This window comes from Lingula anatina, chromosome 7 (assembly GCF_051362555.1).
Source record: "Lingula anatina isolate TDL-2025a chromosome 7, LinAna3.0, whole genome shotgun sequence".
Lineage (NCBI taxonomy): Eukaryota > Metazoa > Brachiopoda > Lingulata > Lingulida > Lingulidae > Lingula > Lingula anatina.
Window position 1 is genome coordinate 15,032,090 of NC_141773.1, and position 22,006 is coordinate 15,054,095.

Below are 22,006 nucleotides of genomic sequence, written 5' to 3' on the forward strand. Positions count from 1 at the left end.
ATAAAAAATAAGACCTAACAAATTTTAAACAATCAACCATTAACTTTTTTTTTTTTTATTGCCTGATTAAAAACAACACACCTGGAGAAAATCCTGTATGGTGCACATGACCTAAGAACATGTGCACTAAATTTGCCTTGACCCTAAAGTAATGCACATCCCATGGCAGCTCATATTTCAACACTTACCTAACTCATGAGGAAGCTCATGACAGAAGACTGCTATAGAGGTGCTCAGTCCCCCAGTCATACTGTTACCAAATGCAGCACCTGGAACACAGTTGCAGATGTTTGTTATCATAGCTCTATATATATATGTGTGTGTGTGTGTGTGTGTGTGTGTGTGTGTGTGTGTGTGAGAGAGAGAGAGAGAGAGGGAGGGAGTGAGGACAAGGGGTCCCTTATGTGACTTCAAAAATTATGTGACATATGTCATTGCTGTGTTACTTTGTTTGGTAAAGAAAAGAGCATTATCCTAACATATGCTATACTTCACTAACCACAAGGTAAGCAGTTAGTGTCCTGGATAATACAGTACAGCTCCCCTCAGCCCCCACTGCTATCTTAGGCTTCATTCACATGCAATGTCTATTTTCTAAATTCTATTTTCTATTCGCGGTATGTCTTATGATCACATTCTGTGCCCTGAATATCCCGCGGCGTTATTACTGGCAGCCCGAGCCAGTTACTATAACTGGCTTGCCCTGCCAGTAATTACGCGGCGGGATATTCAGGGCACAGACCGTGATCATAAGATAGCGCGAATAGAAAATAGATTTTTAGAAAATAGACATTCCATGTGAACAAAGCCTTAGTCCTACACTCTGAGAAAAAAAACCAAACTCTTTCTTTATGACAGAGCTTTCTTTGTCTAATGCTTTCCACAACCATAAACTTACCAATGGCTAGCCCATCACTAAAGTTATGAAGCCCGTCTCCCATGATCACCATCCATGCCACAGATGCCACCGATGTTGGCATGCCATGATCATGCCCATGACCATGCCCATGTTTCTTGCCATGACTGTGCCCGTGGCCATGTTCTCCCTCCTTGCCTTCTCCCATCTTTGTCATCTCCAGGGATTCTTCTTCAGCTTCATTTTCTGCTGCAGCTGCCTCCATATCTTCCCACTCATATCTGGCTTCATCTGCCAGCTCCGCCATTGCTGCAAGGAGTTATAGGATTATCAATGAGTCTTTTTGTTGTTTCACATTTGTGTCACTTTTTTTCCTTTTATTAAAACAAATCATAGTTGAAAATCACTTAACACATGATTGTAATTTTATAAAAATGGAAAATAGTGAGCTCTATAGATGTTGCATATATAAGGACAAAACCTAACTGCATTTTCAAAGTAAAACAATTGCTTTTTAGAGTGGTTTTATCAAACCATTTGTCATGATCCATTATACAAAGGGCCAAAAATCTCATATCTAAAACAGCGGCTGCTTAGTTGGTTGGTTAAGCACTTTGCAAATGGTAACATAAAGTTGTAGAAAATGAACATAGTTCTATAAGTATATTCTGCCTGGGGGATGATGAGATATTTTTTCAACAGGGTGACACACTTAAGCAAATGGTAAGCCAAACACATGAAATTTAAGATCAAACTACATGAAATGGAATAAAATCTTAATCTCTGGTGAGCATAAGGATCAACATTTTATAACACCTATTTATTTAGTAATTACAACCTCCTATTCTGAAACAAAATCAAACAAAAATGACGCAGACCAAATAAAACAGCATGTCTAGTGCTAATTCTAACTTAATTGTTTCAAGATTATTAACAAAATTGTTAGCCACTACTCCAACTGTGAAAAATGATCTCATATGAAACTGCTTGTTTACAGCTGCTATCCATAATTTAACTTCAAACTACTGTATATAAATACTGTAGCACATCATAGCAACCTGACCTAATAAAACAAAAACCAAGTTACTTAACATGCCTTTCATCATATATATGCTCACAAATATGTGACAAAACAAATGTTAAAAAATAACATCAACACAAAAAATAACAAACAAACAATAAGCTATCAATACAGCATAACACTCAAATCAAATATTTGGGTAAATATCATTTCCAGCAAGCAGCATCGTGCAGCTATACAAAGCAGTTGAAGCTGAAAATAAGACCTCTACTTTAATAAATGATCTTGCAATTGAATTAGGGTTAAGGTTAGTTGTGTTTACACCAATGACCTTGCAAATGACATTGCAAGGTCAAAGCTGACCAAGATAAAGGTAATGGCTTTTGCAGAAGACAGGAAACAAAGCAAGCAAACATTCAGAAAGCAAAAGTAAGCATTAAGATGAATCTCATATATAAACATCTTCAATAACCTGGAGAAGATCTGCGTGTGGTCAAATTCACTTACATTATGCCAATCGACCAAAATCCATTATGGGGAGCCATCTTTATACATGAGATTCACCCTAGTAACAAAAAGGGCTTTTGATACCATACAAGTCTAGTAAGCAACCATCAAAACTGTTATGCAAAAAATGTCATTTTTTTCTTTTCTCTTTCTCAAAAACCAATACTTTGAACCATAATTACTCCAAAATAATACAAAGTATTTTTTATTCAAATCCAAATTAATTTTAAGAATAACTATAAATTATCATACAAATAAATTAAGCATAAGTGCCATTATATATTTGTTAAGTATGGTTGCAAACTTGATGTTACATTAACACACACTTACGACGGTGATTGGTAAAGGAGGAGTGTGGAGAATATTTATCAAAATTGACATGGACAATGCGACCGCAGTGGTCTCTCTGCCTTTGGTTCCTTATGAGTGGTTCTGCTGCACAGGAACGTTTCTGCTCTGAGAACCAAAGCACAATTAGTGTTTAGTACATGTAAGTACACACAAACACCATCTATTGGTTAATATATCAACTACTGAAGAGCCAAATGCCTAATTACACAGTATATCTTCAAAACGGATTGCAGTATCTTATTAATAAATGCATGTCTTTGCTAAAAATATACAAAAGAGAATGTCTTTTTGACACTGTGTTGTGGTTTCAAAATGTAAATGAAAAAAGAAAAATAATGCTGCGTGGTCAAAGTCCAGGTGGCAAATGCGAAAGTGACATCTGCTGGCAAGCAAGAGAGTTGAAAGTGCTCCGAAAAATCACATGCTCCAAGCATGAAAGACAATTAATATCCTCTGATAATTATTGCCAGAAATACAAACAAAACTGACATATTAAACATGAAAAGTGTAAGTGAGGACAAAACACACTTCTTGTAATCTCAACCAGTACAATTATGGAAGAAGACCACATGATTCATACATAACTGTCAAGGAAGAGAAAAGGAAGTCCACAAACTTATAGTAATAAAATTCCATAAGTGCCTTAAAAACAATCTAAATCACACAGCAGTAAAACCAGTAGCACACCCTCTTACTCAGTTACATAAAATTTAAGTATGTAAGTGTTGTGTTGAAGAGAAACCAGCATCATTATTTCTACCATGAAGCCTATCCTTATAAATTTAGGTCCACTCTTATCATTATTCAAACTAAAAACCCCTTTGAAAAAGAAGAAGACACATGTATGTCAACAGCAGTGCTCTGTAAAGTAAATGCTCTGGTTAAAGACTTACACTGAGTGGTAAACTTATTAAGTGAACCAGTCTGTGACAGTATACTTAAATAGAGACAAATAAACACCCTAGACATTGAGAAAGAGTGAGGGGATATCATTTCTACCGAATCGACTGATGTAATTATACCTTTCATAATAATAATAATAATAATAATAATAATAATAATAATAATAATAAGGTTGTTAAAGCTCTCATTGCCTACCTTTGTTATGCATCATCAAAACATCTTCACAAGAATTATTTGTCCTCTTGGAATCACTCAGTGAACTGTCTTTGGCAGGTGGCCTATAACTGCGCTTGCTGACTGAACTCTCAGCCCGTGGTCGGGTCAAATAACTGAACATGCTGTCTGCTCGTGGTCGCGCTATTTCTACTGTCAGGTGATGTTCATGTGCTGGTTTGGGAACAACGGGTTCTTCACTGTCGCCTTCGACTTTCAACTCTGGTAGAGCATTCATTTCTTTCTGTTTTTTTTTTTTTAAAACAACAATTTTTTAAAAATTAGACAATATTTAGATATCATTACTTAAGAATCAAAACTGACACTTACTCATAACAAATAACAAGAGTATTTTAACAAGTAAGCGCCACAGTGAAAATGTGTAATACATCACTTCCCTCACTAGCAAATCCATGAAATTCAGTAAAATTTGATTTAAAAGTATCTTGACATTTTTCAACTTGATACGTAAATAAAATGGCATATTTCTGAGGAAGGAGAAGACAAATATAAAGGAATCACACACCCTACCATATAATACATAAATTTCAATGTTTATAAGGTGAAAAAACACCTACATGAATGCTGTGTTAGTAAAACCTGAGCCCGATTTCCCATAGCCTATTATCAAGCCTAAGCCTGCCTACCTGTGCTAGCTCAGCCAGTCTCTCCTCCTCCATCTCTCTTCTCTTCTTCTTCTGCTTTGCTTTGTGTGAGGAATACAGACTCATCAATCTCTCACAGAGGAAGAAGAAGTAGATGCCCAGCAGTGCCACAATGCCCTTCCAGACAGCACGATTTGGGTCCTGATTGGTGTCGGGTCCGCCATGATTATGCCCGTCATCTTGGGTCTCCATGTCGTTGCCATGGGAACCAAGGGCCTGATGAAATATGATTGCATGGTATGCATTTTGTATGTTTAAACTTAAATTTTCAACATATTTTTTTTTTGTCAAAAAGGTTGAACCTATACCTGATCAAACAATACCAGGTGTATCTTCTTCACAAAGCATTAAAATATCAATCTGAAAATTATTTTCACTGAAAAGGACAGAAACCTGAAAATTCACTGATCTAGTTATCATCTGGATGAATATAGCAGGCATTACCAGGGTATTTTTCTGTAAGAACACAATATACTTGTACAGCCCACTTACAATCAATTCTTTCTTTCTTTTATTCTTAAATAACATTATCTTTCCATTTTTCTTTATTTTTCATTCACTTATCCATTCCTTTATTTACTTCTCTATTTATCTATTCATTTTCTTTGTTTCTTATATTTCCATCCACTCATCTATAACTATTTAATTCTAATTAGCTTCTTATTAAACCAACTGTTAATCTATTTTGAAATTCATTAATTTTTTGCCTCTTGTAAAAGTAATAATTATACCTACATGTGGTAAGAGATGCAGCAGGGCATCCCCTGTCAGTGAACCCACAGCCAGAGCTACCAGAAACTGCAGCAGGTGGTTGTAGAAGATCTTCTGCATCAGGGGGACAACACACACCCCCAGGAGTCCCACCAAGCTGATCACAATGACAGAGAGACTGGCAAACCCCCATACTGCAGTTAGAATAATATGAGTAGACATTATAGTTGTTGAAGCTGGAGGACATAATTGGTTTCTAGTTCCATTTCCTTTAAATTGCACTTCTTAACACATGTATGTTAAGGGGTGCTTGACATGTCTGACCAACAATAACACACATCCACCAACAATGAGAGAGAGAGAGAGAGAGAGAGAGAGAGAGAGAGAGAGGGGGCCCATCAAATAAGATGCAGACTGAAGACCATAGAATATCAACTGATATATCATGTTTTACTTCTCCCAGATAAATAAATAAATAAATAAATAAATAAATAAATAAATAAATAAATAAAAGACACTCACCTCTAGCTGATCTATCATCTCCAGCAATTGCTACCTTTGTCACTGAATCATTTCCATGAATGTGATCATCAAAATCTTCATAAAGCCAATAGTAGTCATCCTGTTCGTGCTTGTACTCGTGATCGTGCGCCTGAATGATCCTGTTCTGACATAGATGGCTGTCCAGCTGATAGACCAGTGCAGGACATATACGCATGAACAACGCCTCTGTAATATTGGGGGCGTCTTGGACCTTAAATGCAGCCAAGATGGCAGCAGGGGTCAGACACTGCAATAATAATCATGGATATGTTTCAGGTTAGTCTTTTGAAAATCAGCAGCAGTAACAATGACAGGTGTTGCAAGATAGGTGAAGGACATTTCCAGTATTACCCTTGGGTCTATTTCATGGTCCACCAGCAAAGTATATGCTCAGACGAGATAGTTAAAAGATATTTAAGGAGAATTACACACTCTGATTTTTTTTGGCAGACAACTTAACGAAAGATGAAGAAGCCAACAGACACATGTTAGGATAATGTTTAACTTCATTTGGCTCTGCAGAGCACCAAAACTTTTTTAGACAGTTATTTGAGTCACAGGGTAAAGGAGGGGAGGTGACACATCCAACTTCCACCTGTATTTGTCATAAGAACACCAAAATTAAGGGTGTTCCAGCTGAAAAACAAGGTTTTAAGGACTACATGCAAGTTCCTTTTCTACATGCTTTAAGCTTTTAAGCACTGTTTTAGGCAACATTATCAAATCCTAGCCTGTTTTCAGATTCTACCCATGCCAACTTTTTCAGTTTCAAGTCTTTCGGTTGGTACAATATAATACCCTTTATGAAAAAGTCCTATAGGATCCTATAGGAAATTGGCCTATTTTCCTATAGGCGCCTATAAGATCTTATAGAATCCTATAGGACTTTTTCATTAGGATTTGCCAGCACCTAGGGAAACTAGCATTTGAAAATGAATAAGCTGACATGGACAGGACCTTATGGTCAGAGTATTAGTAAGACTGCTGCAACAGAAGCCACACCTGCAAGAGCAGTAAATGAAACTTTCATAAAAATATTGAACAGTTATGTGTATGTTCAGGTGCCCTCGGCTGTCATTTGAATTGAATGAATCTAAATAGCATATTAAACAGTTTATATTATAAAACTAGTGTAGCATTTATGGAAAAATTAAATCAAATCTGTTATTATCCTGAGCAACTAGCTCTAATACTGTAAAAATAAGAAGCTTCTCCAATAGTATAACACACACTTTTGAAAAAAGTAAAGTATTTATCTTTAGATTCATTAACTGATCAAAGTGACAGCCCAGTGTGTGTTCATGCCATGATATATAATAATTGAGCATATGGTTTCAAAATGCAGTAATTGAGATGGCACACTGTGTTGAGATGTTCTCAGCATTCGTAGAGGGGCACTTGCCAACCAAGCATGTCTACACACACATGCACACACACACATACACGCACACACACACAAGAATAAAAATACACTTAGAAGATCCAACTGCAAATTTTAAGCAACATGAAATAGTTCACACACAGTGAGTGCATTGCAGTAAATAATTATATAATGATTCTAAATTATAAAACTACCCGAAAACCCCAATATTAAGCACATTCAACTCAAAATGACCGATAAGCAGTTTACCAAAAATAAACAAATAAAGAGACAATTTTAGGGACTGCTAGAAAAACTTCCAAAATATCATCAGACATTTATTTGAAAGAAAGTCAGAAACATGGTGTGAGAAACAATATCAAAATGCATAAGAAATAAAATAAAATGAAAATAAATCTTAACTGAGATAGCAAAGCTGCCGAGACCAAATAGCTCTCGAATGTGTTAATATTTTTCCCGGAATTAGTGTGCTTTTGAAGCCACTATTACCAAAGCACAAGCAATTCCCTTTTCATAAACTCCTGGCCAACTGAAATAATCTTACAAAGGAACACATGCACTGCATGCATCATACAATCAAAGCAATCTTATTGCCACTTACAGAAATATTTGTAATAATTCCAATGATTGCATAGATGTCACTGTGATCATTATCATTACTAAACTGTAGATGTCGCCACTGAACGTGATCAGACAACACAGAGAATTACCTCTTGTATAAGGTGCAGTTGTGCAGTTTGAGTAGATGGATCACCTGAGCTTACTGTAACAGGGGGCTAGAGGCAAAAAGCAAATGATACAGGGTTAGTCTAATTACTCTCTCACCAGTACTGCTGCTTTTAATTCTCCTTTAGCAGATTGTTTATTAATCTTTGCCATTTTCAAGAAAAATATCAACAGACAAAATTGATCACAAAACGTTTTTCAATTAATTCTGTTGTAAAATCTCCTTTGATGCTGCTGCACAAAAATCACAGATAAATGTCTTATTTATAGCTGATTAGCAATTAATTCTACCTAGTGCAGAAATGTTTGTCTTTTACAAGGACATTTTTCAAAAGTCAAATTACACCCATTTCCTCAATTTAAATGCAGTTGAAGCCAGTCAGGTATAGACAAATTTATTAGTTAAACTATTTCTGAGAGTTTAAAGTTAAGCTGATTCAGATTGTAATGGCAGCTCAACTGATTCTGATTAAGACTACAGAAAATAAGCTTTAATTTGATTAAGGAGAAAAAAATGCCATGATTTGATGATTTGTCCAAATAACTTCCTGCCAATGTCATATTTTCTAAAAGCTATGGAATTATAATGCCTTCAAAAGCAGCATTAGCAAGCCGATGTTTTGGAATTCCATGTAGAAAGATACCCATGCAAAATTGAAATGGCCCGATTTTGCATGGAGTACTATACAGTTCTAACTGCTCTATTTATACAACCATTCTGAGTGAACATGCTTTAAGTTTTTTTTAATGAGGTATACATGTATTATAATACTAACATACAGATGCGTACACATTTTGACTTGTTATTTTTCTCTGATAATGTCACTCTCTTTACGTCTAATTCTTGCATCCTGTTGGTGAATAATATGCCAGTTAAACTCCCTTTCTCTACCAGACAATTGTGCATGCACATGCACATAAGCACGTGCACACCCACACATAAATATAACCTACCCACGACAATCCTTCAGAAGGCTGCTCGGCTGGTCCAGGCGGTGTTGTGGTGGGGGCCAGTTGGGTGTCATTTATGGCCCTGACCCTTCTGTCCACTGACCCAACTGACCTCAATTGTCTGCCTGATCGACTTCTCTCAGTGCCTTCAGTCCGTGTTGTAGTGCCGTTACGCAATGCTGGAGAACCCTCTGGCTTCCTGTTATGCACTCTGTCATGCTGCCTGTTATGCTTGTGGTTGGATTTGTGATGATGCTGGTGTTTTCGTCGTGTGGCCATGTGATCTCTGGGCTTCTCTCTATTACCTCTTTGGTTCTCTGCAGCGACATCTCTGTCTACCTCTTCTAATTCCTTCTGAGCAACCTTTTCCAAGGTACCTCTCTTTAGTGAGGCTGACTTTAGGGAAGAAGGCACCTTCCTGGTTGTGGAAGAACCATCGTGGGTATGGTTGTGACTACTGTGCAAATTCTTAAAACCTTTGTCTGTTTGATGTGACTTTAGGTCATGGTCGATGAAAATATTACCAAGGCCCAAGTTGGCCAGGAGGTGCTCAAAGCCTTCATAAGTCAGCAAGCCATCTGTTCCATACTTGTCGAATATGCGCTTCAGGAAAATGTGCGTCTCACCATCAACATGATCAGACTGGTTATTTGCTATTTTTGTCCTGTCACACCATGCTTGTGACAAGAAGCCTGTTAACAGGAATAAATATATACAGATCCTAGCTTGGGTATTTGTAGATTTCATACTGAAGTCTCCCTTTGTCAATTAGTAAATACAGTATACATGTATGTAAGTGTCACCTGATGAGCTCGGAATATTGTCTACACAAGTTGAATTGTCAACCTTTGTCGCATTAAAAGTGTCTCTACCGCAATCAATACAAGAGCACCTTGTTAATAGCACCTGAAAACGAAACCTCTGCAGAAATAATGTTTTATATGTCTTCTTAGTGTCCTGCTTGATTTGATTGTCCAGCAAGGTCAACACACTCCTTCTGTTAGGTCCACTGCTGTCACACTGGTCAGTTTCTACACTTCACTGCTTTGGGTCTTATCTAACTGACACAATGGTAAAGTGATGTGAAGTCCTACTTTTGTTAAGATGACGGCTGTTAAAAGGTTTATTGATTTCCTACTCTCAACCTGAAATGAAAAGAAGAGGAACAAAGTTCAGTTTAAAAAATGCACAAATAAAGATGAAACTGCAGTTGCTTCATATCAACATATTTCCTAATGATGATACTATTAACACCAATTGCTGGTGCCTTGTTTCTTGACAATGCACCACATCACATCTGTGTGTGGCCTTTCTTAGTTGTTGCAACTACAGGAGTGAACGCCGTTCTTTTTTTACAGGTGTCAAATTTGCATGATTACTTAACCCTAATGATTACATAATCTGCAATTGCCCTAAAATCAGGAATTGCATCAGATTTGATCCCTGCCAGTTCTAATTGAACTGTTCTCGGTGATTTCATGAGATATGATAGCCTGGCTACTAATGGAAGACTGCATACAGACAGACCTAGCTAGTACCCTGGGTCTATCTGAATCCGCTCTAAGAGACATCAAAACAGATCCCTCACACTCAACATGGCCAATATACAGGATTCAATATTAAGAAGGGGTATAATTATGTAATAGGGCACTGACCCCCTCACTCTCCCGGTGTAGTGAAATGACATATATTGTTGCTGTAAACTGGGCTCCAAAACAAGATCTTGGACCATTTGCCACATGCCCCATTGAAACTTATACTAAGCCATCCCAGTGCTTCATTGTTCTGGTTCATTGTTATCAAAACTTTAAAGATGCATTTCAATAAAACAAGCCCTGACAAGGACCTCAAACTACTGTGCAGTCATTCAAACGGTCAATGAATCCAACTGGAGCACTAAGGCATAAATTAAAGCAACTTATAAAGCTTTGAAAAGGATTTATCGGTCTTTAATTGAAAACCAAACCTTTAAAGGTAATTTCAATTAAAATCAACTTCTTTAAGTCAAAACATAACATGTTCCATCATGCTTTAATTCATTATAATAACACTGTATTTTCTCTGACCTCCCTAATTTAAGAGAGTTTAAGCTACAATAGATAAAAAATTAACTGTAAGTTTGGATTTTGGAAGCCTGAACTACCCTTAAACCTAATCATAACTTTACAACCTTTTACCACGTCATAATGTGATAGCAGTTATACTCAATATGTTTCACCTTAGACCACCCTGGCTCTGTTTTAGACTTGTATATGAACATGTACAATGAGATTCATTTACTGGTAGCATAGTTTATTCCACTGCCAGGTATACAGCAACACTATATCATAATGGTATCTTCTCCACTGACAATTAACAGAGAACCGAGACGGGAAGCACTGACAATGGGATAAGATTTGAAATTTAAAGCTGTACTTAGCTAATAAATGACTTCCCTATAATCACAACTTTGAGGAAGTGACTTTATGTCAGTCTTGGCAATTCACCAATTTAAATGCACAAGACTTAATGTGCTGTCCTGAAATATGACAAGTTTCCAGGAAGCACTACCATATATGCACTCACCTTGTACATATCTGTATAGCAGCATTCATAACCATGCAGTTGATCCACAGGCTTAGAGACCATTCCCACAGATATTTAGATCAATTTATCCCCCTGGGGAGTCTCAATAGATTGCTGTCGCCTTGATCGGCTTAAATGTCTATCCTGCCTACTAAAAGCTGTAAGGGGTAATTAACTTTTGTGCGTGCTCGGCTCTCGGAAGCTGACAGCAATTTAGCATGAACCCCCAGGGAGTTAGGTTGATCCAGATGGATTGATCTAAATCTGTGGGAACTCAGTCTTACAAATCCACTGGTCAAATATGGCCGGCCCACTTGAAAGTTTGCAGCATAAACCCCTAAAAGACACTGAATAGATTACCCACGGGGGTTATGTAGCAAGCTTTCAAGTGGGTCGACTATATTTGATCCCCGGGTCTGTCAGTCTGCGGACCAACTTTGGTTGCGAAGGCTGCCTACGTCTCTGTTTGAAATTCTTGCTTTAACCTTTCTGCACACGGATACCTTCTTAAACTATCGGTATCAGCATCTAAGAGGCACTTTGTCCCAGGGAAGAATGAACAGTGTGCAAAGTTTGTATTGAATTTTTAAAAAGTTGCACCCTAAGTTGAGCAGCCAACAGACTAATAGAGGCCCATCAGTATTATTGCTGTATCAAGTTGCAGTCTGGGGGCCTTGCATTGCACATCATTTCTTAACACTTTCTGCACCCGAATAGTACATCAATCCTTGACTAGAGTGTTATTAGTGAATTATTTTCTTGCAACATAGTGTAGATGATAACAAAAATACAAATAAATTGGTTTTACCTCAAAATCTATAATAAGTACTTTTTTTTAATACTAACCCTTTTGGATTTTACAGTTTCTACACATGTTTATTTCAAAGATACAATATCTGCTTTTCAAACTGTCCCAAAATAATATTTTCTATCTACATACCATGCAAAGCTACGCATCGTTCCCAATTCAGACATAAAAAAAAAACTATTAAAACCCTACAAATTACAGTGTCTGCTGTCAACATAACTTCCTTCTAAAACGTACAGGAAATCATAACAGTATAAACTTAACAGGAAACATTTTTGAGCAGGAGAAAAATGGCTTATTTTCACAAAAAGGGTAGGAAAATCTCAGAGAGGGTACCTTCAAGTTCACTACGTCCTTTGTACATACTAATCTTAAGAGTTATCTCTATTATCAATATTTGCAGTTTCAATCGACTGACATCAGTCACAACCTCCAAGCAAAGATAAGAAAGACAGAACATTTGTGTGTCACTTACAGGTGTAGCCCTAAATCAAATCAAACAAACTTCAAAAGATATCCAAAATGCAGATGCTGTTATGTAATAAAATCATAAAAATCGCTTCAGTGATAAAATGACCTGGTAGGGAAGAGTGCAAAAGAACTCAATATAAATTTTCTAGACATCGTCTGCCAGATAGCCTTGACTGTCACCTGTCTACCACAAAGACACAGTACTCTTCATAAAAATACAAAATGTCCTTTAAGACACCATTTCCAGAGATTAGATCGATCTACTTTAGATCGACCTAACTCCCTGGGGGTTCACGCTAAATAGCTGTCAGCCGGGCGGACACGAAAGTTAATCACCCCCTTATAGCTTGTAGTAGGCGGGAAGGACATTTATGCCGGATTATCTGACAGTAATCTAGTGAGACTCCCCGCGGGGATAGATCGATCTAAAAGCTCTGGGAATACAGCCTAAGAGCGCATTCAGAGAAGGGGAATAACAGATCCACTGATCAAATAGGGCAACCCACTAAAACGCTTGCTGCTTAATTTCCAATTAGACACTGAAAAGATTACACAACGAGCATTCAAGTGGGTCGGCCATATTTGATCAGCAGATCTGTAAGGCCACTGTTCTGAATTCGCTCTTAAAGGTATTAACTAATATTGCCATCAGACAAGTCAAAGACCAAACACAACATGAAGTCTCCTTTTTAGGGGGAATTTCAAGTATGTGAGACAGGTTTTGCATCACATGCTATACCTTATATTCTCCATGCTATGTGCCCCTTCCTCCCCTCTCTCTCTCTCTCTCTTTTAAACACACACACACACACACACACTGCAAGATTTAGGACAAAATATTGGCCTTAAAACCTCTATCAGATGTCCTAATACTGATAAAAATCAACAACGACAACAATAATAATATTAATAATAATAATCATAATAATTACTCAATGGATACAAGAATCTTTCTAATGCTGCTGTCTGATAGCACAAGTGAGCCCCAATCCCAGTCTCAAACCAGCCAGTGTGAACAGTCTCCAAGTACACACATGGTAGTCACACGTCCAGCCTCAGTCAGTAATATAACTGAACTGAAATTAAACCATCATAATTGGATCAGGAGTAATTACAGAGGAGATGGCATACCACACCATCATCTGAATGGATAACCTCTGCACACCACTCCTAATATGTGGTCACTCAGGGAGGTCTTGCACACGCTCCTCTTTGAAAACATAGGGAGTATCACATAGGGAGGGCGACAGTGGGATAAGGGGGAAGGGGTTACAAAGACAATGTGATAATGTTATGGACTCTATTCCTTTCGAAGGTTTTATTACTTTTCCAAAGGGTGGAGGTCTGTTTTTCTTTTAATCTTTTTTTGTTGACATTGATTGTTTTTTTTTTTTTTTTTTTTTTTATTTCTCTTCATTCAGGTAAAATAGCTAAATAAGAGTAAAGAAAATATTAAATTTTGTCCCTAAGATGAGGGTAAGTGTCTCTGAGGGAAAGAAAAAAAGTGTGATAGGGGTGAGAAACTGACACTGAACTATTCTTTTGGCAGTGCTTAAAATACGTCCATTGTAACCCTCCTTCAGCCCACATCAATGTATATTGCTTGAAATGTGAGAAAGGAGAGATGATCAGGTTCATTTGACTTCTGAACAGGTCTCCATCTACAATCATTGCACACCTCTCTCTTTTGGTTCTGGTGTGCAAAATTACAGATAATCTTTGTACGTAAGTATAAAATGCTTTCTTTATCACATACCACTGCCTTCTTATGCAAACAGTAAGCTGTATAGATACTGCTCTACTTTAAGGAAAGGGGAAAGTCTGATTTAGCACTATATAATTATGCAATACAATGACATTTTGTTCTGCCTCATGATTAACAGATTACATGTGAAAAAACAATGGGTGTCAATTCCATATTGAGGGAGATATATATATATATATATATATATATATATATATATATATATATATATATATATATATATAAAATTTATAAATTCTGATTCACTGAAAAAATGTACTCTGTTATATCAAATCTAAGGTGATAATATTGAGACTATAAAACACACCAGGCTGGGGTAGCGCTAACACTCACCAATTTAGCCAAATGCTAAAAATTGACTTAAATTGGCTAAAGAAAAAGGGCTTGATTTGACATGTTTTAGCCAAATTATAACCACTTTGGTAAGAAATTGACAAAAATGTGGTGATTTAGCTAAGCCAAAAAAATTGCTAGCGCTACCCCAGCCAGGTGTATACTGACTTCTTCAGATTCAGGTGTCACAGAGAGTTTGGGGAATCTCACTTTGGTAACAGTTGAGCAACGACTGCATCCCATATTCTCAAATCCTATGCCTGTGGTTCATCATAGCATGTGACTGTTCACTGCCTCATCTGTCTACCCCAGGAGACTTCATAGTTGACCTGCATTCTTCAATGACAGTCGCAAATCATGTCAATCACTCTTCAAAAAGATGTCCCTGGGAAGTTCCTGATATTTGATTCAAAGTGACCTCCTTTGACAGTACATGTATAGAAGGACAAAGCACATCTATAAGGATAGACGGAACCATAGCTGGCTCATGTTAAAATGAATGATACACCTTTGAAGTCATGATTGGTACTCCCAAACACTAGTTAATAAAATTAATACAATATTCAAAATAGGAATAATTCACTTTGACATACATAAAAAGATCAAGTAAGGGATTTTATATGCTATAAATAAATGGCAACAATTTCCCTCAAACATAATTATGCACTTGTGTCAGACTGCACTTAATAACAATAAAGAATAAACAAGGCAGCAAAGCTGTCAAATGTACAGACAAAAAACAGAAAAAAAAAGATGCAAAATAGGTCATTATGTCAATTTTGATGCAATAATAAATGCTTATAATAGCACAGTCAGTCAACACTGATTTTTAATCATGCACAACAGGTAACATGGTCAATAACAGGAGCAGATTCAGAGATATTATCTGACAGTATTCCAAAGTATCTTTGTTGATCCATCCTCCATTTTGATAGTCTTCCAACAGAAACCCGTTAATATAAACTGTAAAATCTGACTGTCTTCCAGGAGACCCAGAAGATGGTCTTAATCCACCCTTTCAATAAGATTACAATTACAATGTCAGGACCATGAGAGTTAAAATTCACATGATGAAAGTCCCTATATATGAAAAATGATGACAGTGCATAAAATAATATTACATCGTGTTTAAAGACATAAATACCAATACAGCTGCTTATGTGGAAATACTGAAAATGTGCACAGCCTCAAGTGGATGGGAGTTAAAAATCACATCTTAAAAATGCCAGTGTTGGAGAAAAAATTAAATAGAAACAACAAAAATATAATTCTAATGAAGCTGTTATTCACTGCTTCCTTATTATGGACACTATGTTATCTAGCAGAGAGCTTAACAGGGAAATATCAACAAGTGTGCTTTATGAAATTTCAATTAATGGCTACTTAATTAGGTAAATGAGTTTATAGCACTGAAATTAGCCTTGTGAATACCCAAGGGGAATTAACAGACTGACCACACAAATTTGTCTATCAAAGGTCTTCAGGCCCATAAGTCACACCTTAAGAAAAGCAGAAAACAATAATGCACAAAAACAGGAGACTGCCCAATTCTGATGCAATAATACATTATGTTTAACTGCACAGTCAACATAAAATTTTAATTATGCACAACAGGTAACGCTGATGAATATTAGAAAGTGCCAGAATGAGAAAAATGAACATTTCACAAAAAATGCATAAATTTAATAAAAATGATGACCCAATTGACCTGGCTTTCTAATTTGAACTGCATGCCAATCCTAAAAATCGTACTTATAAGTTAAATATAATAATAAGTAACACAGTTTTCTTTTCATAATGTTTGCAGTAGCAGTGCAAAAAGATTATTGTCAATTTTGATGTAACATTACATAATAAATTATAGAATAATTATCACCAATTTTTGATCATTGACTATAAATAGCATGGACATGTAGAAAATTTGATTACCATTAGGCTTCATGTCCATGGGAGCTCTGAGTCCCACAATGAATATGCCAAAAAGATAATGAATATTTCACTAAGTGTTAACTTCCAGAAAAAGAAGCCAATTAGACTGCTTTTCCAACTCGGGCTGCATTTTAGTCCTGTGTTTCTTTTTTGAAAGTTTGACAGTAATAAGTAACACCGTTTTCCCATAATGGTCATCATGGCAGCAGCACCAAATATTGTGTTTTCTTCTATTTTGATGAAACATTACATAATGCTTAACAGCATAATGACCATCAATTTTAAATGATAAAATATACGTGTCATGGATTTTCAGAAAATGTGACTAGCAAGGGTCTTCAAGCCCGTGGAGGTTCTAAGTCGCACCTTGAAAATGTCAATAAGTGAAAAATTAAATTTTCACAAAAAACTGTTAAATTGCCAGAAAAATTTACCAAACAGACTGCATTGCCTACTGAGGCTGTATGTTAGACCCATGTTTCTTTCTTGTAAGTTTGAGAACAGCAAGTGACATGTTTTCCCTTAAATGGTCATCATAGGAGCAGTGCCCTAAATAGGGGTTTCTTCAAATTTTGATGCAACGTTACATAATGTTTAACAGCATAATAACCATCAAATGTTATTAATAAAATATTAGTAACATGGACATTCAGAAAACATGACAAGCAAAGGTCTTCAGGCCCATGGAACTTCAAAGTCACATCTTGAAAATGCCAAAATGTAAACAAGACAGCACTGTCCTGAAATGGGTTTATTTCCATTTTTAACACTTTTTTAACATAAAACAAAATAAACATTTTACTGCCATTTTTATATGACCAACTAAGAAAATTGATGAGATGGGAAAAGTATCAATAGAACAGTGTTAAATGTCCAATTTCCTCCATTCTGAGATTCTGAACATAGTGGATGATTGAATCGACAAACTGCAATGATATATGAGTTTATTTCCATTTTTGACACTTTATTACACAATACATGATAACAAGTTTACCATGTTTTTTTACATAATCAACTAACAATGTTGTAAAGATGCAGGAAATATCAAACAAACACTTTTACGCATCTAATTAGTTCAATAATGAGACTGTTAACATGCCTAATAATTGAATCTGAGGAAATGTGAAAAAACAGTATAACTTCTAAAATAATGGCCCGATTATGCTGATTTTCGAACTCAACCTGCATTTTAGTAAGATTGACCACTCCTGTGAATATAATGCCAATTGGCCAATCCGTTTTTCTTATATTGTGTTATCAGTGTTGCATTTATATTGAAAAGTGAAAAAACAGCATAAATTCCCTAAAAATGGCCCAATCATGCTGATTTTCGAACTTGACCTGCGTATTAAGAATTTTCATCAGTTCTGTAAGTTTCAAGCCAAAAGGTAAAATGGTTTTCCACTTACTGTGTTATCGGTGCTGCATATATGCTGAAAAAGTGAAAAAACAGCATAAATTCCCTAAAAATGGCCCAATCATGCTGATTTTCGAACTTGACCTGCGTATTATGAATATTCATCAGTTCTGCAAGTTTCAAATCAAAAGGCAAAATGGTTTTCCACTTATCGTGTTATCCGTAAAAGTGCACGGCGACGGCGACGACGGCGACGACAGACGCAGATGATGGCTATATGTACAGACACATCTGTGTCTGTACATAAAAAATAAGTAATATTCATTTTGTGATCATATAAAATTATGTCAAATCATATGTAACCCTCCTGAAAATATACACAGTGCCCTTTACAAATGATAGTACCAAGGACATAGGACTGATGTTAACTGATGTAAACCAAGGATGTTAACCTCACTGGTGATCAGAAGCCCTGAAGTAACAGACTCTACTTAATTTAAGTCAAGGACATTCAATAATAGTCTTTTGACTAATCATAACATTCCACTCCAAATAGTATCAAAGCTTCAGGTTTAATTAAATTAATCTTTCTCTGATAAAATTCTACATGAAATTTACGTAACCTGTTACTGCTGTGAAGTGAAAAAAATCCGCACGTAACAAATTATCATAGTATTTAATTAAATTTCCTTAACTGCTTTAACCAAACAACAAAATAATGGGGAAAGGATGATAAACATGTACATATACTACAGCCAGTAACTGTTGAACACTGAGGTGTACGTAACCTATTACCTGTGACCAATGTTGTGTAACGTTGACCTTTACCATAATAAAGCCCACTGACACAACGGGCATTCAATTAAGTAGCCACACTTTGGCATCTAACAGGCACTTAGTATGTCATACCGTAACTGTATTAACAGGATGACGAAACATACTGGTCTTCCTTTATCAGTCTTCTTGAATAGCCTTTCAATGTGGAAAGCAGCATTTGGTGCAAAGATAAGCATAATTTTACACTGCAGATCTGTAAAACTCTGTACTTTGCTTTCGTGTGCTGCAAAAAGGTTATGCATGTGTGATAATCACAATCACTTGTTACACCATATTTGACATAAAAATGGCCTCTAGAATTAAGATAAATGTATGGTAAGAACATGATTTTTCATTTTAATTTGACTGGTAAAATACCCTATGGCATCAGACAAAGTAGAATTTTTGGTTATATATAGGGTTAGAACAAAATGATTTTTTCTGTTAGTTTAAGATCTTAAGCCAGACACATTTTTTCTCAATTATAATGGTTTTGATCAACCATTTGGTATCACTCAATTCAATTAAAGTAAACTTAAAATGATTTCTTACCTGTACAAAAGGTAAGTAAATAATGCTCTGCAGCAAAGCATACTGAGACTAAGAGATCATCATGCAAGTTAAGCATGAGAGTAAAAGTATGCTTACTAGTAAATAAAACATTTCATGTCACATTTCTCTACAACAAAAACTAAGACCCCATTCCCACAGATTTTAGATCGATCTATCCCTGTGGGGAGTCTCACTAGATTACTGTCAGCTTAGCCGGCTTAAATGTCTGTCCTGCCTACTAAAAGCTGTAAGGGGGTAATTAACTACCGTGCGCGATCGACTAATAGCAATTTAGCGTGAACCCCCAGGGAGTTAGGTCGATCTAGATGGATCAATCTAAATCTATGGGAATGCAGTCTACAACTCTAAGCAATCATCTCAAGTTCAGTGAAAGAGATGACATTCACATTCCTCAAAAATAATCCAATCACATTACTAAGACATAACATAATATTATCCAACAGTTATCCAATGCTTAAATCTTTCTACAATATGAAGAATTTATGAAAAAACTTTGTAATTACAGGTTTATCTTTCCTATGTTGACATCCTCATTTTCATAGAGACGGTGCTCCACACGTACCTACCCTAAACCACTTGTATCATCCTTTAATTCCACGACAAAACCATGCACATCTGCACACAAATGTGGTACACAAACACACACACACACACACACACACGGATTCATCATCAGCACAGAAAAACTGGTGATAATGCATGTGTGTTGGAAACAAGCTGGCATGCTGTTCAGTTAAGCTGAGTGCACTTCACAAGAGTCCCTGCAGACTTGGTCAAAGACCAGTGACCTCTATGGGAATGGGGTCTAATACTTACTTTATTCCAGGATCCAATTCACATATATTTTCTGGGCCTTTTCTTCATTCATGTCGAATACAATAGATATCTTGAACTGAAATACTGTAGATGGAATTTTTGGTTTAAAAGATGAGACCAATTTTGGGACTCAAGCAGCCCCATTAGCATGTTCATTTCCTTGTAGTGGTATATCTTAATCACAGATTGGGCCACTTATTAATTCACCTGGAGTGAGGTAATGTAATAGCTTTGAAGTGTGGCAAGTGTCACATACAGCCATCACCAGGATATTTGCCATCAGCTTAGGTGTTACCTGGCCATGTACAGATAAGAAATGATTACTAGTACACACAGTTTGTGTGTAATGCAGAAAGACATGTTGCAGAAAAAAATAATTCTATTCGCTACTTGTATGTCTCTGGTGATCACATTCTAGAGGAAAATGAACAATGTGAATAATGAACCCATCCTCAAAATAGTACTTAGCAGTCCATAAATTTAAAATAATTTCCTTGCAATTAATGGCTAATTTTCACAGAAACCCTCGCATCAACTTCATCAGTGTATTTATGATTACACATTCAACCACATTCAAATTCACACACCGTACTAGCTTTGTCGGCCCAACTCTGTTGGGAATTCTTGCTAAAGTGGAATCAGTGGAATCAGCTTAATTCTCTGATATCCTTCTTCCAGCAGCTACAGGGTAACTAGAGGATCAGAGAGGCGATACCGCCTCCAAATATTGTACCACCAGCTGGAGCAAACGCATTCGTATAGACCCCCACATACACAAAATAAGGGACACAGCCGCCAGTTTTGTGCTTGACAAGCTGTAAAAATGCAATCAACAAGAATTTTTAAACTATTGCAAAAAATATATATGGTACAATCAAATTTAAGTTCTTCGTAAGGTAGGTCAAGGGTCAATTTCAAGGTCACAGTAAATTGCCAGTATATGACTTCCTATTCAAGTTCAAGAGTAACTATGGACCTATCTCTGTCAAGTTTGAAGTTAAAAGAGAAAGAAATTAGCAGAGTTCAGTTCATGATAAAAAGTAGGTCAAAGGTCAATTTCAAGGTCACACTTAGATTGCCAGTATAGGACTTCCTATTCAACTTAAATAGTAACTATGGACCTATCTCAGCCAGTTTTGGAGATAAAAGGGAAGCAAAATTTGCAAAATTCAGTTCATGGTGAAAAGTAGGTCAAAGGTCAATTTCAAGGTCACATTTAGATTGCCAGTATATGACTTTCTATTCAAGTTCAATAGTAACTATGGACCTATCTCTGCCAGTTTTGGAGATAAAAGGGAAGCAAAATTTGCAAAATTCAGTTCATGGTGAAAAGTAGGTCAAAGGTCAATTTCAAGGTCACATTTAGATTGCCAGTATATGACTTTCTATTCAAGTTCAATAGTAACTATGGACCTATCTCTGCCAGTTTTGGAGATAAAAGGGAAGCAAAATTTGCAAAGTTCAGTTTATGGTGAAAAGTAGGTCAAAGGTCAATTTTAAGGTCACATTTAGATTGCCAGTATATGACTTCCTATTCAAGTTCAATAGTAACTACGGACCTATCTCAGCCAGTTTTGGAGATAAAAGGAAAGCAAAATTTGCAAAATTCAGTTCATGGTGTAAAGTAGGTCAAAGGTCAATTTTAAGGTCACATTTAGATTGCCAGTATATGACTTCCTATTGAACTTCAATAGTAACTACTGACCTATCTCTGCCAGTTTTGGAGATAAAAGGGAAGCAAAATT

At 36.3% G+C, this 22,006-nt stretch overlaps 1 protein-coding gene across 7 annotated transcripts in view; it reads right to left on the reverse strand.

The window, feature by feature from the left end:
- Positions 1–22,006, reverse strand: part of LOC106169342 (metal cation symporter ZIP14) — a 55,743-nt gene that overhangs the window by 5,602 nt on the left and 28,135 nt on the right. For 3 of the 7 annotated variants that reach the window (XM_087016618.1, XM_087016617.1, XM_013548759.3), the window contains 8 exons: positions 8,832–9,973; positions 7,862–7,927; positions 5,750–6,017; positions 5,252–5,421; positions 4,499–4,732; positions 3,834–4,095; positions 899–1,165; positions 189–269 (listed from right to left, as the gene is read on the reverse strand). In XM_087016618.1, coding sequence (XP_086872744.1) covers positions 189–269; positions 899–1,165; positions 3,834–4,095; positions 4,499–4,732; positions 5,252–5,421; positions 5,750–6,017; positions 7,862–7,927; positions 8,832–9,575 — 2,092 coding nt within the window. In that variant the 5' untranslated portion in view covers positions 9,576–9,973. Of the gene's footprint in view, positions 1–188; positions 270–898; positions 1,166–3,833; positions 4,096–4,498; positions 4,733–5,251; positions 5,422–5,749; positions 6,018–7,861; positions 7,928–8,831; positions 9,974–11,393; positions 11,553–13,604; positions 13,823–14,980; positions 15,167–22,006 lie in introns of those variants that run through there. The other 4 variants (XM_013548761.3, XM_013548765.3, XM_013548762.2 and 1 more) reach the window with 4 other exon arrangements.